General features: G+C 42.0%; 1 protein-coding gene and 3 non-coding genes across 5 annotated transcripts; all 4 read left to right on the forward strand.

Moving 5' to 3' along the window:
- The first annotated feature begins 8,917 nt into the window (after nucleotides 1-8,917).
- EIF4A2 (eukaryotic translation initiation factor 4A2) lies at nucleotides 8,918-16,359 on the forward strand. 2 transcript variants are annotated; one of them, XM_050902235.1, is made up of 11 exons: nucleotides 8,918-8,973; nucleotides 10,155-10,200; nucleotides 10,289-10,421; nucleotides 10,685-10,824; nucleotides 12,032-12,200; nucleotides 12,394-12,503; nucleotides 12,637-12,780; nucleotides 13,196-13,333; nucleotides 13,619-13,708; nucleotides 13,948-14,027; nucleotides 15,553-16,359. In XM_050902235.1, exons 1-11 carry the CDS (start codon nucleotides 8,945-8,947, stop codon nucleotides 15,695-15,697), a joined length of 1,224 nt encoding a protein of 407 aa, XP_050758192.1. In that variant the 5' UTR covers nucleotides 8,918-8,944; the 3' UTR covers nucleotides 15,698-16,359. The 2 variants fall into 2 exon arrangements, with proteins under 2 accessions (XP_050758192.1, XP_050758193.1); XM_050902236.1 differs by having other exon boundaries at nucleotides 8,945-8,978; nucleotides 10,157-10,200.
- LOC127020393 (small nucleolar RNA SNORD2) lies at nucleotides 10,536-10,605 on the forward strand. Its single transcript, XR_007767073.1, has one exon. It is a non-coding gene; the product is annotated as a small nucleolar RNA SNORD2 (small nucleolar RNA).
- Nucleotides 12,834-13,014, forward strand: LOC127020391 (small nucleolar RNA SNORA81). Its single transcript, XR_007767071.1, has one exon. It is a non-coding gene; the product is annotated as a small nucleolar RNA SNORA81 (small nucleolar RNA).
- On the forward strand, nucleotides 13,417-13,543 carry LOC127020394 (small nucleolar RNA SNORA63). Its single transcript, XR_007767074.1, has one exon. It is a non-coding gene; the product is annotated as a small nucleolar RNA SNORA63 (small nucleolar RNA).
- Nucleotides 16,360-17,387: the final 1,028 nt, after the last annotated feature.

Genomic DNA, 17,387 nt, shown 5'->3' on the forward strand with positions numbered 1-17,387 from the left:
AGGAAATCAGAGAATGCCTTTTGGGTAATAAACTGTAAAATCATCTTTGTGATAACTCAGCTGTCTTGGACAGAAATATGAAAAAAAAGAAAACTCTGAGCTTAAGATACACAAAATATCACATCCAAGTGTGAAGTCCTGAAACCCTAAGTATCTTGTCATTGTTTGACTGAGTCTTTATTTGTTGTTAACACATAAATGAAATCAGTGGTTTGTTTGTTAAATTCCTGCTGAAATAAAAGGAATAATGTCATACAAGATCTTGTAGTCTTGTAACCCATGGAAAAGTGTATATCAGAATATATTTAGAAATGGTAACACAAGCTAGAGAGGACAAAAGAGCAAGCAAAGAAAAAATACCAGTAACTGGGTGGTTACCAAATACTATAGTATCTGCCTGCTTAGAAATTAGGATTTTCCTGACTTTGCTACTTTTAGATTAATCAGAAGAATGAGCTACAAATAAATGTTGAATGTGATAGCAAATAAACAACTTCTTAAGACTCAGAAAGAGTTAATACCAGAAGCTCTTAAATTAAATTAAAGTACCTAGCACAAGATAAAACTACTTTGCAATGGCACATGTATTTTCTTTATTTATTGCAAAAAATTGCCAGTAAATTATAATCTAATCACTCTCAACACACGCATGAAATAAATGAATCAATATATTTCTGTAATGCAGCATGAACTCTCATTTCTGTCTCCTGCTGTGTAAAGAACAGAGGTTTCTGGCCACTGACAATTGATGTGACACGACATGTTAAAGGGCATGTGCTGGATTAGCACAAGCAATGCCACAGCTACTCCTGGCTAAAATAATGTGATCACCTGCATCCTGTCTGTGCTTGCATCAGTGGATGTCCATGCTTGATTGTGCCAGTGGACCCCAGGAAAACGTGGGCAGCTGTTCCTGGGTGCAACCTGAGAGGAAAAGAATGAATTCCCTACTATCCTGCACCTTTTATGTTCATTTTTGTCTCATCTGGTGGTATGCAACTAGCATACAAAATAATATATAATAGCATTCTGGGATGGGTTAAAGCACAAACAATTGGGACTAAGGACTGGCCTACAGAGGCTTCATGACACTAAAAAGAAACCCCAAACAACAGAGCACAACAGTTACAAGGCAGTTTCTTAGCAGCCCACTTGGCAGCTTCAGCTTCATGGGCACACATTTCAGACTCAATCATGACAATAGCATGCATCTGTAACACTGTTAAAGAGAAAAGCCTTGTAATATTTAGATTTTTCATCCAAAAAAATCTCAGAAGGATTAACAAAACAAACAAACAAACAAACTGATTAAACAAGTCGCAATGTTTATCTTGATTAATTTTTTAAACTTTTACCCAGGTAGAACCTCAGCTTCCCACCCAGAACTGACTGCTTTGTAGGCTGAAGCATAGCACACAAAGCAACCAGTCCCAGCCTTAAACAGTTTGCAGTCTAAGAGATCCTTCAAAGACAGGAGCTTATAATTTCCATTTTACAGGCAGGTGAAACGAGCACAAAGTTGAAACCACTCATCTATAATTTCGTATTAAGCCAGTATCAGTGACAGAAACAGAACTCAGGGAATCTGAGCTATAGATACCTGCAGAAATTAATAGTCTCAATTTTCTTACAAAAAGTAAAGCTCAGTAGAAAACTTTCAGTTTGTAGAAATTAAGATTTACCTTGAGGCAATACTTCTGACTACATAGCTCATTTTATTAATGATGAAGTATTTATCTTTATTGTTAACATTTACATGTTGTAACAAGCTCTATAAACTGCAAAATACTGTTTTGGAGGTTAAAATGCTTTGCTAGAGAAGGAGGAAGAGACTTCAGTTAAGACACAAGGCTGGATATGGACAGAATGAGCTTCTGTTAAAGAACAATGAAGTAATTTCTATGATATCTTACTCTTGCTGTTTAGGGATGTACACGTTTTAAATATTCTGACAATAAAGGCCTGTAAGACACTCATACCAAAGCTTTCTGTGCAATGCTGTATCAGTTGATAAAACCTAGCCATTTTGTTGTCACTAATCTGAGACAGGCCCTCATAACTCATAGCACTGTACATAAACTCTGAAAAGCACAGTTCATTTGCTCTGATGTCTAAAAGTGCAATTTGGATGGCGAAGGACAGAGTCATATGACTTGGTCTCATCAGTCAGGACACAGAGCATCTATCAAGGTAAGCATATCTACCACATACATTAGAGGATTTTTTTTTTTTTTTTTTTTACCACGAACTCTGGTCCTGTGAATATACCCCTGTAAAATCAAGAACTGCTCGGTCTTTTTGGTGTTTTCATCTTGGGCTTGGTTCACATGCATTAGTTCCTCCTACTAAAAACATAACACTCAACTTTTGTATCAATGAGGAAAGGTACTCAAAATTAAATACAATGTATAGGTCTGCCTGTAATGGCTGTTTCAAAAAATCAAACAACTGAAATCAGCTCAGCAATTAAAAACCTCAAGCATTGTCAGTGGATTCCAAATTGAATAACCATGAGAATAAATAACTTACATAGATGGTTAACCAATATCAGAAGGAAAAATGTTTTCTTCAAAAGAATGCATAGGCTCACATTTACCTTTCTCTCAGAATTGGAAAAAATGTTCTTTGCAGACTGTCTCGCAGAAATATATGACATGCAGTATTTCATGGTAGTGCAGAAGTCTTCCAATTGACTTAAAAAATGAATGGAACCACAGTACTCTGTCAGGATGTTATCAGCAGCTGCCACCTGCTTAATCTCTCTAGCTTTCTTTACTTTTGTAATGGAAAGAACAAACTCTACCCTGAAAGTATGCATGTAACTTCTATCAAAGATTTCTAAGCCTCCTTCCATTACTGATCTCCACATTTTTCAAACATTTGCCCACATGTAACCTGTGAGGCAAATACTATCACCCCCACTTTACAGAGGAGAAAACTGAAGTGCAGAAAGAGCTCTCATTTCAATAAAAGTCAATGGCAAGTCTCTAATAAATATCATCTGTTCAATTTTAGTGCTAAAATTACATGGCTGTGGTCACACTGGGAGTCTTTAACACAACAGAGAACAGAGCTAAGCTGACTCCATGTCCTGGGCCTGACTACAAGCCTTAAAAACTGCAAGAAAGAATCTAATTGCTCAATCAAGGAGAACATTCAAGACCTAAAGCTCTAACTATCGAGTTTTATAGCATGCAGAGGACTGAATGACTAAGAAAATCATAGAAAGAAAAGTATATTTCTGTTTCAAGTATTTGGGTTGGGATTTTATTGTGCCAACATTCTTCTTATTACCAAATAGTTACTAAAATCACAAGACCACCATAAGTGATCCCATATGATAGGTTTTTTACTTTATGCTCATTTAAAGAATTGACAGTAATTTACATACTTCTTCTAAGAAAGGAAATACTCATTTTCTAAAATTAACACTAGTTTTTTCTTAGAAGCCCAATGTAATTCTAGCTGAAGTAAATGGGAAAATTTTCACCAGTTCAAAGGCCACTGGATGAAACTATATGTATCTATCACAAAATAAGAAGTATGTAACTTCCCTTAGTTCTTTAGATTTTTGACCCTCTGAGACAGGGCTGAGAATCCCAGGTTCCTCTGAGGCCCCAGAACATTTCTGCCACTTCCTTTCAGCAGCAGGTTACAAGAACTTTCCCACTGTATAAAAGAGACATCATCTTTCTTAAAAATTCATAGAGAACTTCATTATTCCAGAATAAGAAAGACATAACAGATAACTTCAGACCTCTGAAGGCACTAAAGTCACTACAAGTCTGAATTTAAGCTCCAAACTCTAAGAGGAGATGAATTAATGGATGAATAACTTGAAATAAGGAATTCACACAACTTTGTCGTTTCTTTAAAAAACAACAAGTAAATTAGTCTTAAACAGTTTAACAAATGAATATCATCAAGAAAAAAAAAATCTTACTGGGAATGAGAGAACTTAGGCTAGGAAGCAAAACTATGCAAAACTGAAGCAGGAACACTCCTTGGAGACTTGTGCTCAAAGCAATTAGGGAGCACAAGCCACAAACCACCATGCATACATTTCAGACAAGTGAGTCAGCTGGTCAGCAAAAGGTCCTATCCACCCTATGTCCTCTGCGCAAGTCTGAATATCTTGAATAGACTGAGCATGTGGGACAATTAAATTAACTAAAGCAGCTTAAATCCCACTGGCTTTCTATAGTGCTTGGCTCCTAAATCATGTAAGCATTTTTGTAAATGTTCCTTATTGGCCTAGAGCACAACCATTGAGTGAGACAAAACTTCGACTGGGAGAGAAAATTCTGTGTCTGGATGTACCTTCAATTCACTCAACAAGGACATCATTGAGATTTCACAACACAAGTTTGATTACAGTTACAAAGAGTAGAAATATCTGTCAAAGCATAACAAAGTTGTAAAATAACTTTAAAAAAGGATGACAAAGCAGGCCTAGCAGCCTAATGTACTAAAGTCATCATAATGTGGATTTCAAATTACACTGAGATACTAAAGAATACAAAGCAAGCTTTCTCAGTGCATTAAAAACACCTTATCTTATAAACTCTTATTATTTAGTTTGTTTAGATTATAATTTCAGTGGAATGACAAAAACCTAAGTTAGCACTAATGAAACCCTGTGATTGTATTTAAATAACAAGTATGAGACTCCTGGAATTCGACTTTCTCTCTCCCCTGGAGATTTTCCAGAATCTTTCCTATCCAGACCTACATCTGAGGAAGCATGCTTTTGTTTAGGCAGGATCCTTTGGGAATGATGAATTGAAAAACATTACTGCTTGCTAACAACACCCTAACAAATCATCTTGATCCTTAATGTGACCTACTGTGAATAAACTCTGTTTACAATTACTTTCTTTGCCCTATTAGTTATGGCAATCAAATAATATACAGTATGTACTCTAGCATCAGACTTGCAAATGCAGGAGAGGAACTCAGGATCTTCCAGGTTTCCCGTGAAATACATGACAGTTTCATGGTAAATCCAAATCATGGTATGAGATTTCTAAAAGGAGATTTCTGAAATTTCCTAATGCAAACTGTGACATCGCCTTTGCCAGAATATTGATGAGCAGGGATTGCTCAACTAGAGCTCAGTTTCAGGAGGTGTCAGCTCCTACTGCTTTCTTTAGATACATCATTCTTTACTTCCATCTGCATGAATAATGACTGGAAACCCAGCTGCTAAACCAGCTAGTCCATCTGTTACCCCCCGTTAATAAATGTATAATTAAGTTCACTCTCACTAAAGAGCTCATGATTCACTAGGATTGTCTTTTGGGGAGACATCTACTGAAGTTTATTATGTGCACATATAAATGTGGCCGTGGATCCTATCTTTAGTAGCACAGACATATTATTTAGTAGCTTTTTGGTATCTCTTCTGCCTGACAATAACATGACCCTGGTGCTTGAGGAGCAAGTCTTCAGTTGAGACTGCTGTAGAAAGCTTGATAAGATTTAAAGCCAGGGGGCCATAACACATCCCAGTGTCAATCCAAGATTTTTGTCAATGACAAAATCTGACCTTTCGATACCTCTCACTATGATGCTTCATGTTCAGAACACAAATAATTGCAGGCAGAGCATGGCTCCCACCAGTCTAAAAATACACAAATTAGGTACAAGATCACAAATGAAACGGCTGTTTGCCCTACTATAACCAAAGAGATATTTCTCAAACACTGTATTCAGGTATACAGGTTTTAAAGAGTACAAAATGTCAAAAATTTTTCTTCTAGTACAGTTAGGGTCATTGCTAGGACAATCCTGGATTTCTGCTATCTTGTTTCACAAAAAGAAAGGACTGATTCAGTGTTTCCAACCCTTTGCTTATCCGAAGTTAATGAAACAAAATTTCTTTCCTCTTTTCATTTGGTGAAACAAGTCAATGATTTTCACTGGAGGAAACACTGGATTCCTTTCCTCATATGCCTTGATGTGGAACATCCATATGAATCTCTTTAACATGGGAACTGATGATTTGTTTCTTAAAACATAATTTCATAGTTCCAGTCATACAACACTTAAGGCAAATAGAGAGCATCTGACGAGAGGCCACCTGACTGGGGACTATCTGATTCTATAGCAGTGGATTAAAATAACGATGAACCACAGCAAATAACATGGCCAACTAACCAGATTTGTCAAACTCTGCCACGGCCACGTGACAGGAGATACCAATACGCCCACAGACTTTTCTTTATATTCAAGCATCAGGTAAATCACAGATGAACAAAATCCTCAGAGACATAGAAGTTTCAAGCTCCTCTATAAAAGCCAGTGATCAGGAGCTCTGGGGGGCAGGTAGCACTGTTTGGCTCCATAGTTGCCTAATGTCTGCATAAAGAAATCTTGGCATCTGATCGAGAGACTCCCAGATGCCGTTAGCACAGACATTAAATAACAAAATAAATTTTTAAAATTGTCCCTTGATTGAAGTTAATATTCAAAAAACATTTTCTGAGTTTTGTTGGGTTTGTTGTTTTTTTTTTAATGGGATGAAGTTTGGTCAAACGGAGTAAAACAAGACTTGCAGCAAGTTAGAGCAATGGGAACAGTTTTGCCTATAACTATCCTTAAAGAAAGCTAGGAAAGCCTTTTTAGTTAAAAACTACTTTTGTCAAAACCAAATTTTCAAAGTGGTTTGAATATACAGGTAATCTGAAATGACACTAATTTCTTTACAGGAAAAGATAAACTAGATACTTGTTTCTGAGATGACAAATGTTTTTTAAAAAGACATTTAAAGTCTGTGGAAAATGATGGCTTACCTTCCTGAAATTCCCACGTCAAGAAATCTTTCCCACTCAGGTTTGCAAATACACTAGGACCTAATGGCAATACTTAAATAAAAAGTGTCTACATTCTACAGCTTTCTTAATAAATGTTCAAGATCCTTAACAAAAACAAGTATTCAGTAGTCTATTTCTTCCATTTAGACCCAAAGTAATTTTTTATGGGAAATCTAACTGTGCCAGCCTGAACCTGTGTTCACACTCTTTCTTCAGTCCATCCTGTTTCTTTTACAACCAGAGGTTTATGGGTCCACGCAAACTGCTATCATTCATTTAGAAAGGCCTCTGGTTACTGTTGCGTGGCTGTCTAAATTGCAAATACAAGCAGCACCCTCAATATTTTCTACCCAGCATGGGTGGACAAAACTTGAGAGCATTAGGGTGGGTCGACAGAGGAGCTGCTGCATTTATATAATTTAGCCGGGATATTGATAAGCGTTGCATTATTTCCACAGATAATATTGCCAGAGCGGATGCTACCATAGGAAGAGCTAATGTACATTTAGTCTTTCAGAGATTCCCTTTACAGATATTCTAGACGGTTCTAGACAATTTACAATATTCTAGACAAGTAAAGGGTTGAGTTTTTCAAGCACTGCCTCCATTTGTTCATATATAATCACTATGGAAACAAGTCTGAGAAGTGACACGCATAAACCCATTAAAGTTGGCACAAATCATCGCTTACAATTTATATTATTTGCCTGCATAAGAAATATTGATGAAGAGATTATTGTAAAACCTGAGAAGAGCATTAAAATGATCAATATTTTTTTTCACAACAGTATGAAAGCAATGGGCATGATCACCGATCATTTCATCGAATCGGTTTGCACAGTAACATTTTCCTTACTGCTGTATTTTGGACTGCACTAACCTTTAAATCAGTCTTGACAGATTTTTTTCGCAGACATCGCTGTACTACGAACTGCAGCGTACCACAGCACCGCGTTTTCAGTAGCGCCCTGAGGACCACCCTGCCTATCTCCTACAAATGCTCTCCAAAGACGCCTTCATCCCCTTTAGAAATTATCCACCTTTAACACCCCGTGACAAATCGGCATGATTCAGCTAGCTGCTGCCTCAAACCCGGGCGGACGGAGCCCCGCCGTCCGCGCCCGCCGCTGCCCACCACCGGGCCCGGCCGGCCTGTTCGCCGCGATGCCGGTTTCCACACAAACCCACCCCGTGCTTGCGCGGGCCGGGGCTGAGCGGGGCCGGGGCTGAGCGGGGAGCCCTCAGGCGCCACCATCTTCCCCCCTCACCTCACGGCCCCGCCGGCCGCCGCTCCCGGTCACCCGGCGCCGCTCCCCTCGCTAACCGACCCGGACTTAGCCCCTTCCTGCCCCTCCCCAGAAGGTGAGGAGGGAGAACTCAGGGTGTGTTTCGCCTGGCGGGGAGGAGGAGGGAGCCATTTCTGTGTGGGGGACGGAGGGGGCGAGCTCCGCGGCCTAGGAGCCGTCTCCCCCCGCCCGAGGAAGCCGCTCTCCTCTGCCATCCCCTGACTCCAGGCACCGGGGCTTTAAAAATAACCGACATGGCGGGGGAAACGCAGCCATGACAGGGAGCCGCTCTGCCCCCTCAGCTGCTGCCGCATGGCCTGCTCGGTGCCCCTCTCAGCCCGCCTGCTTGCCCCCGCGCCCCGCCAGGCCCCGGCCGCCCTCGCCCCTTCCCGCCGACCCCCCCCTCGCCCTCGCCCGCCCCCGCCCCCGCCACGCTCCCCCTCCCCCTCGCTGCAGCAGGGGCCGGGGCGGGAAACCCCGTGCGCAGGAGCGAGCGGGGGGGGTGGGGGAGGGAGAGCGGGAGGAAGGAGCGAGGTGCTGTCACGCCGCCAATGGTGCAATATCCTTCCGCGCTCTGAGGAAAAAAGTAGTTCCACGTTCCCTTGACCTCGTGGCCCCGAGTGGCTCAGCCACCCCCTCCAGAGTATCTCGAACAGTGGGGTGAGGGGAATCTCTTGGGCAGGGCGCTCAGTCTGGGGGGATTCGTGCCTTTTTTGCTGTGGCGTGAGGTGTATATCCATGCGCAGAGCAGAACGAAACGAGTCCGGCAGCGGGGCGGATATATAAAGCGGGCGCGGGGGGGAGCTTGCCTTTTCAGTTGAGGACAGAGCTCGTGTGCGGAACATGTCAGGCGGCTCCGCGGATTATAGCAGGTATGGCGCGGCATGCGGAGGCCCCGGACCCTTTCTTCGTAAGGAGGCTCGATGGGCTGGGCGGAGGTGGTGAGAGAGAGGGGGGGGAAAAAAGGGAGGTTGTATGTGGGGGGGTGCCTGCGCGCTCGAGACAGCGCTCTGAGGGCGGCTCGGCGCTGCGGTTAGACGGCGCCTGGTGCCCCGGCCCCTCCTGGTTCTAGATGTTTCGGCCCCGTCTCTCCCCTTACTCGCGGTTCAGCAGGGGTTTAGTTCTACTCCTCAGGGTTCGCTTTTTCGTTGTTGATTTTCTTAGCTACCCCCACCCCTGAAAAAGGGCTATTTCTCGTTTAGTCGTACCCACTGAGCTAAGCTGTAATTAAAATGTTGGAGCGCCGTGTTCAGGATTTCTTTCTTAAAATTATCTTCCCCCGTCCGCCTTCCGCCGTTGGTTCGCCCCCGGCTTTGCGGGCCCGGCAGAGGGCGAGACCATTTTTTTTTTTTTCGGGGAGGGGGGAGGGGCGCGGCCCCCTGGGCGATCGCCCGGCGCCTTCCTCCGCCTGCGCGCAGTGTCCGATTTGCGCAATCCCAGGGGTGGAGCTCTCGCGAGAGTTGCCCGGCGCTGAGCTGAGGCGGGGCGGGGGGGGGGGGGAAGAACCGCAGCGGAGCCGGGAGTCCGCCTCCCCCGCCGCCCCCCCCTCCCCGCTTCGCGCCAGGCGCTGCAGCTGAGCTAGCTTGGAGTGCGCAGCGGCAGCCATTGCCCTGCTCCCTCCCCACAACTGCGGGGCCCAGCGTGCGGAGCCCCGCCTTAAACAGATGCCTTCCGTGAGGGGGGCGCTGTACACCGGGAGCGGCGGTCGTTGTCTTGCCGGCTAGATGGGTTTTTTTTTTTTAATAGGCAAGGCTGTTTACCTGGGATTGAGCCGTGTTTTTGTGGTGGGTTTTTCCGCAGTCTGAAATTCACTGTGAGCCTCACTGTGGCTTGAATGATGATCTGTCACACTGAGAGCTGAGGACTTGGGTTAGTGGCACCACAAGCCAGTGGGGAAGAGGGTAGCAGTTCCTCGATTGGCAAAATATCAAAGCACCTGCTAGGATGATCTGTCACGGGTTCCAGATATGGCTGTTGGCTGCCAAGGTGTCGACTCGCTTCTGCATGTTAGTTGCTACTGTGTTAACAGCTTGTTTGTTCTATTTGGTGACAGAGACCATGGCGGCCCAGAGGGAATGGACCCCGATGGTGTCATTGAGGTGAGCACATGTGAACTGACTTGAGAATTTAATCACTGATAGAGTTGGGTGTTGGATTTAATGTTTTCTGTTTTTTTCTTTATTACAGAGCAATTGGAATGAGATTGTTGACAATTTTGATGATATGAATTTAAAAGAATCCCTTCTGAGGGGCATTTATGCTTATGGTTTTGAGAAGCCTTCAGCTATTCAGCAGAGAGCTATTATTCCATGCATCAAAGGTATGCAGGTGATCCATTTGTTGATATCAACATCGGATAATTAGGAAAGTGTTGTAAAATGCATACACTGTTTTATTAGTGTGCGATGATACCTATTTTTAATCCTTATTGAACAAGTGATATGATGGTACACCATCTTTCGGGACTGACCTGAAATGGAGAGAACTCTTAATACTGATCACTTATTTCAAAGGGAATAAAATAAAACTAAAAACGTGAATGACCTGTGTGGGAGCAGTAAATGTGTATCCTACTTTTTTTAGGGTATGATGTGATTGCTCAAGCTCAGTCAGGTACTGGCAAGACAGCCACATTTGCTATTTCCATCCTGCAGCAGTTGGAGATTGATCTCAAGGAGACCCAAGCACTAGTATTGGCCCCTACCAGAGAACTGGCTCAACAGGTATTGATAGTGTAGTTAAAAAAAAAAAAAAGCTGCTTGTGTGTTGCATAGGTTTCAGGTTTCACAACTGAGACAACAAACAGACTTCTTAAGGGGCTGTAACTGATATCCATTCAGAACCCTTTTTGTGTTGAGTAATGGGGGATATAAACTGGCTTCTGTCCCACAAGTTCTCTGCCTGCTTGAAAAGTTGAGCTGATGCATGTGGAGGGTATGCTGGGGCAGGGATGCAGGAGCCAGCTGCTATGCTGTGTATAGTTCTGAGGGAGCATCTTCAGCAGAAAAACAAAATACAAGTTATGTTATTAAAGCACAGTGTTCTGAGTGGAAACAAAACATACTTTTTGGAAGCTATTTGAACTTGCGTGCAGTTGTGCAACATGAAAACTGCAGTGCGCATGTGGTCACTTCATTGTTTTTGTATTTTTGTGATGTTTTCCTGACTGAATGTTATTGCATGTCTACTTCACCTTCAGGGCTTGGTATTGTTTTACTAAGTGGGAGTGTTTAACAAAACTTACAGGATACTTCATTTTTAGGATGAATGTATATCAGTAATGCGGGGTCTTAAGATGAAATGTTAAACAGAACTCGGAGTAGAAAATATTATATACAACTTCCTGTCTTGTTCAACTAGAATATACTGAGATGCCAGTGCTATAGTGAAGATTCTTCTTGAAAGTAAAGCTAAACATACTAAATCAGACAGGAAAGAAATTTAAAAAAAAAAAAGGCAGGTCAGTGGAACAAGAACCTCTGATCAGAATGTTTAGCCTGTCTTCTACTCTGAAGACATTGGTGAGGTGAGACTTGTTTCGAAGCCTGGCATATGGCAGTGCGCTTGTACACTCTTTTATGAACATTCTGCAAGTGCTTAACATGCAGACCTTAACAGTTGAAAACTTGAGTTCACTTCTGGAGGCCCTGCTTTTAACTTAGTAATAGCAGATGCATGGTAGTCACTTCTCTAGGTCAACTAGTAAGGACAAAAATTTAACTCAAGTGCCCCTCTGACTTAAGCTTTCTAGTGAACAACTTTCAGTAACAAGCAGTTGGGCAAAATCATTAGCAACCATCTCTTCTAACCATAAGACCTGCATAGTCCTTGTTTGCTCTCTTAGCTTCCAAAGTCCTTAAGCACCAATGACAGCAGGGCTTAATCTTTAATGTACCAGGAACCGCTACTAATGAAAGGGTTTTATTTTAGATTCAAAAGGTAATTCTGGCCCTTGGAGACTACATGGGAGCAACATGCCATGCTTGTATTGGTGGTACAAATGTTCGCAATGAAATGCAAAAACTTCAGGCTGAGGCTCCGCACATTGTGGTTGGAACTCCAGGGCGTGTGTTTGATATGTTAAACAGACGCTACCTTTGTAAGTATGAATTTAATTTTGCTCTTGATAATAAATTTCCAATGTAAATTTCACACCCAGTAAAAGCTTAAGTGTAGTGCATTTGCTGTTGTTGTAGAGAGTTGTACTGGAAAGCTTAGTTCTAAAGGAGAGTGATATTAATAAAAGTATTCAGTACGTTTCTGAAATTTCATGAGATACTCTTTTTTAATAGCACCTAAATGGATCAAAATGTTTGTTCTGGATGAAGCTGATGAAATGTTGAGCCGTGGATTTAAGGATCAAATTTATGAGATCTTTCAAAAATTAAGCACAAACATCCAGGTAAAAAAAAAAACCTTTTACGTGGTTAAATTGATGGATGCAGATTTGGCTACAGTGTAGCTGAGAACTGCTGAATTGTCTAAATCAAAATTGGTGTCCTAGGTACATGCTAACACTGAGTACTGCATTCTAGGTTGTGTTGCTGTCAGCTACAATGCCAATGGATGTGTTGGAAGTGACCAAAAAGTTCATGAGAGATCCCATACGTATTCTGGTGAAGAAGGAAGAACTGACTCTGGAGGGTATCAAGCAATTCTACATTAATGTTGAAAGAGAGGTTGGTATCAGTTGTACTTGCTCTGCCTGGAAGAGTTAAGCTTAAGTTCTCTTACCTTCTTGTTAAAGCACTGTGCTAAAATTACAGAAACCAAGGCTGAGCTTTGGTGTCTGTAATAATGCTAGTAGAGTACACGCAAGAAGAAGAAAAACTATGCACTGGATCAAAAATGACTAGGGTGGACCTCTTTCTTAATGTCCAGTGTCCTGTGTCTTAAGATTTGGTGCAACAGTTGGTGCAGAAACTTTTGCTTAGTGTCCTATTCCAACTTTTCAGGTCATATTGAATATTATTGCACACCAGAGCACGTTTAACTGGTTGTTGCTTTTGAGTCTTATTCCATGTTTCAGATTCTTGTTATGTATTGAACTGTCAGTAGCATGATGCATTTCCTGATCTTCCTTGTTCTGTTCAGGAGTGGAAGCTGGATACTCTCTGTGATTTGTATGAGACACTGACCATTACACAGGCTGTTATTTTCCTGAATACAAGGAGAAAAGTAGACTGGCTTACAGAGAAAATGCATGCCAGAGACTTCACAGTCTCAGCTCTGGTAAGAATTGATACTTCCACATAACTTATGAAATGCCATGTACGCACTGAAAAACAAGTCACAATGAGCTGTATTTGAGTGAAAAGCAGGAAAGTTATAATATAGCTGTGCAGTGCTGTATTATCGTTCCCCCTGCTTAAAGAAAAATGCTTCCTTCTATCCGTACCTGCTTTGTTCCCACGGCAGGTAGGGACGCTGGGTTTCATACATCACTTTGTTTTTTAAAGGATATTCCAGTCTGGAGTATTGGTAACTGTAGTAATTACAACTTTTTTAACTCTACAGCATGGTGACATGGACCAGAAGGAACGGGATGTTATCATGAGAGAGTTTAGATCAGGATCAAGCCGTGTCCTGATCACCACTGACTTGCTGGTGAGTATGATCTTATACCGAACACATTTCTGTTTAAATCTGGTGCCAAAAGCTTCATAACTCAGTGAAGGTTCTTGTAGCCTGAACTACCTGGAGCTTCTTGGAAGAGTAAAGACTACGCTCCACTATGGACTACACAGTTGTAGTTCATCACTAACCATGTGGTCGACAAAAGCACGGGATAAATAATGTAACGTACAGCCTGTGACTTGCATTAAAGACTCTGTGTTGCCTTTCAGGCTCGTGGCATTGATGTGCAGCAAGTGTCACTGGTTATAAATTATGACCTGCCGACCAATCGTGAAAACTACATTCACAGGTTAGTGGGCTCTGTCCTCGAGTTGGTGTGCTACACTGAATGTCACGTCCTCTACAGAAATCAGCACAGAACCTCACCTGGTTTTCCCTTTAGTCCTTGCCAATAACAGGAGGTGTTACGCATCCGTTCATACAGTAACTGCTAAAAAGCTAGCAGGAAATAAAACTAGTTGTGTGTTTGATTTTAAAAAAAGCCCTGACTTGCACAGCTATTGTTCTGAAATGAGGGAGGAGCAGGACTTTCAGATAATAAAACAAAGCAGTGGGAAAACTTAGATGCGTGATGAGTTCAGTGATGGCTGATCATTCTTTGCTGCAACCTGGGGAAATTGCCAGCTACTGAACTACTTTTCTGTTGTGTAGGTTGTGGAGTATGATTACAGAAGCCATAACTGGCCTAGCATCTTGACAGCAATGTTAGCTCTAGCTGCAGGTCCTAGCTAATCTTCAGTTGCTGCTGCTCAGTGACTAGACCTTAATATTCTTAGCAAACTAGTTGTATAGGACTGCCATCACTTCTGGAGGTCCAACTGGGTTCATGTTTTATGTGCCTTGTTTGCTCTTGGTGGCTCCTTGTGCAGTGGGATTCTTTCCTCTGTGGTGTGTGTCTTCTGGTAGGAATTTGAGTTTTGTTTCCCTAGGTTTAGTTAACTGCTTCTAGTGACTGTCCCTAAATTAAGTAAACTGTGCTTTGTTACTTGATGTAAAAAAATACAGGAGTCGATAGCAGCAGTTGGTGACACAAGATGGTGCTCAGAAACGGCGTTGACGTAATTTAGGACGTGGATTCGTAAGCGGCACAGTTTGAATAAAGAGCGAGTCGGTATTTATATATTTCTTTTGTCACGATTATTCACTAAGTTTTGTGAGCCATTTTTGTGTATTTAGCTCTTGCTGACTAGGTGCTTTATTGTGCAGTCGGCAGGAAGGCAGAACTGATGGTGGGTGTAACTAGTCTGCACTGTGATGTGTTAGTGGCTGACTTGGGCTTACACAAAAATGTTGAGCTTGGATTTTCCTGTTTAAGGAAAAAAACCCTAAGTTTTCCCACTGGAAACAGTTATGTTGAATTAAAAATTCTCAAGTTGAGCATGCTGTTCCATGTTACTGGATGTAATTGGATTAATTTAGGAACAGTGATTTTGGAACAATAGCTTCTCTTGTGTGCCATGTGTTTAGGATTGGATGCATGTGGTATGGGTATGTTAGTTGAACAGACGGGAGGGAGACAAGCTAGGCCTGCATACCACAGTACCAACCATTAAATAAAGATCTTACTTTGCAGCCAAAAGAGTAACCTCCTCTGCTCTGCTACTCTCCGTAGGATGGACGTTTCTTCTGTACTGTTGGCACTAACTGCTAGTTTTTCCTGACCAGACATGACTGGTAGCAGCTAGTCCTGTAAATACACCATGAACTGGCCAGTGGCAGATAAAAGAGCAGCAGTTAATGAATGGATCTTGCAAAACATTTAAAGCGGCTTAGAGTAGTTAACTTGTGTGTAAATGTGTTCTCTTTTTGTGCAGAATTGGCCGGGGTGGTCGTTTTGGCAGAAAAGGCGTGGCTATAAATTTTGTCACTGAAGAGGACAAGAGGATCCTGCGAGACATTGAGACTTTCTACAATACTACAGTGGAGGAGATGCCCATGAATGTGGCTGATCTCATTTAATCCCTGGGATGAGGTGGTTTTGAATGCAGTGCTCGCTGTTGCTGAATAGGCGATTCACAACGTGCATTGTGCTTCTTTCTTTGGGGATATATTGAATCTTGTCTCAATGCTTATAACGGATCAGAAATACAGATTTTTGATAAGCGAAGCGACTTTTTGTCGTGAGCTCTTGTGGGGAAAGCCATCGGCTTTATCCACTTTAGGGTTAGACTGTTGGGGTTGGGTGGAAAGTCATGGGGTCTGTAAATTTTTTCTTTATTAGAAATTTATTTCCTAGTTCCATAGAAGTGGTTGTATTAGATGTTCTTTATCATTTAATAATTTACTTATGGACTAAAAGATATAAGTGCTGTATAAAGTCAGCCAATTATGTTAAACTAGCCTACCTTCCTTTATTGTATGTACTTACACTTCTGATTGAATTGGAAAGGCCTTTCAAAATCTCTAAACTTTTATAAGAGCATTAAAATGCATTTTTGTTTCATATGTATTTATTCAATAAAGTATTTAATTAGTGGTAAGTGTGATCTGGACCCTGTTGCTAAGCCCCAGCAAGCAAGCAATCATACTATTGTCTTAGTTAGGGTTAAACCCAGTAAAATTTGCCATATTGCACATGTCTTAATGAAGTTTGAATGTTCAATAAAATACTTCTATATTCACTTAAATTGTAAATAGTTGCTTCTTGGTTAGAGGGGTGCCTTGCTTATAGGGGAGGGTGATTGACTTGAGTGAAGTGTGCAAGGTCAAAGTGTCAGCTGCTGCAAGGGTTCAGCAGGCATGGTTGTGCTCAGTGTCCGGACCTCCTGAGCTTCATCAGTTACTGGGCTTCTAGGTGCTTCTCTGCTTTGTCAGTAATTGCAGGGGCTCTGTTTTGTGAGTAGTACCTTGGAGTACTTGAAGTGCCAGAGTGATGGACATGTGTCCATAACACTGAAACACCCTTTCATCAGAGTAGAAAATGGCTTGCTTAATAATCAGTACTGAGTTGATTAAAAAGCCCACCGCCTGCATCATTGATGCTCATTACCAGCCCAAGGCCTTTCTTCCTGGCATTCAGGAAGGTGGGGCAGTACAGGGACTTCAACTTCCACGTAACCAGAATCCAACAGCTGTTGAACTAGCATCTGCAGAAGGAACAGACCCACGGGTCCAAGACTGCCCTAAAGATGCTCAGCCACCCCCAAGAGCTGTGTTCTTTATACAGGTTAACAGCTTTAAAGACTGGTTTTGTGAGCAAGAATGGAATGAGACACTCAAGAAAATCTAAGCAACTTCTTTAGAACATGACCTGCCCTTCACCCCATGTTTTTTCTTAACTTACATAGCTTAAGTAAAATAAAAGTATTGCAATACATTTAGCAGAAAGTGATTTTCACAGCATTTAATGCTAAAGGGTCTGACACAAGATGGAGGTGGCACAGGACACGCTCCCTCAGGAGCTGGGTTCAGCCTGAAGCCTTGTGTTGAGTAAGGAGGTGATTGTTTTGCCAAGTCAATACTTTCAAAACCAAGCAACATGGGCTGACAGGAACAACTCGTCCTTCCTTTCTCTGCTTTCAGCTGGTGATAACTAGAGTATGTATATGCTCATTTTTGATGCATTTACCTTTCCGTGTGTAAGTCTACAACAAAGAACTGCAAAGCAGGAGCATTACTGGCTCCTCAGCAGCCAGAGATCTCTTTAACC

Source organism: Gymnogyps californianus, chromosome 10 (assembly GCF_018139145.2).
Source record: "Gymnogyps californianus isolate 813 chromosome 10, ASM1813914v2, whole genome shotgun sequence".
In the NCBI taxonomy this organism is placed as follows: Eukaryota; Metazoa; Chordata; class Aves; order Accipitriformes; family Cathartidae; genus Gymnogyps; species Gymnogyps californianus.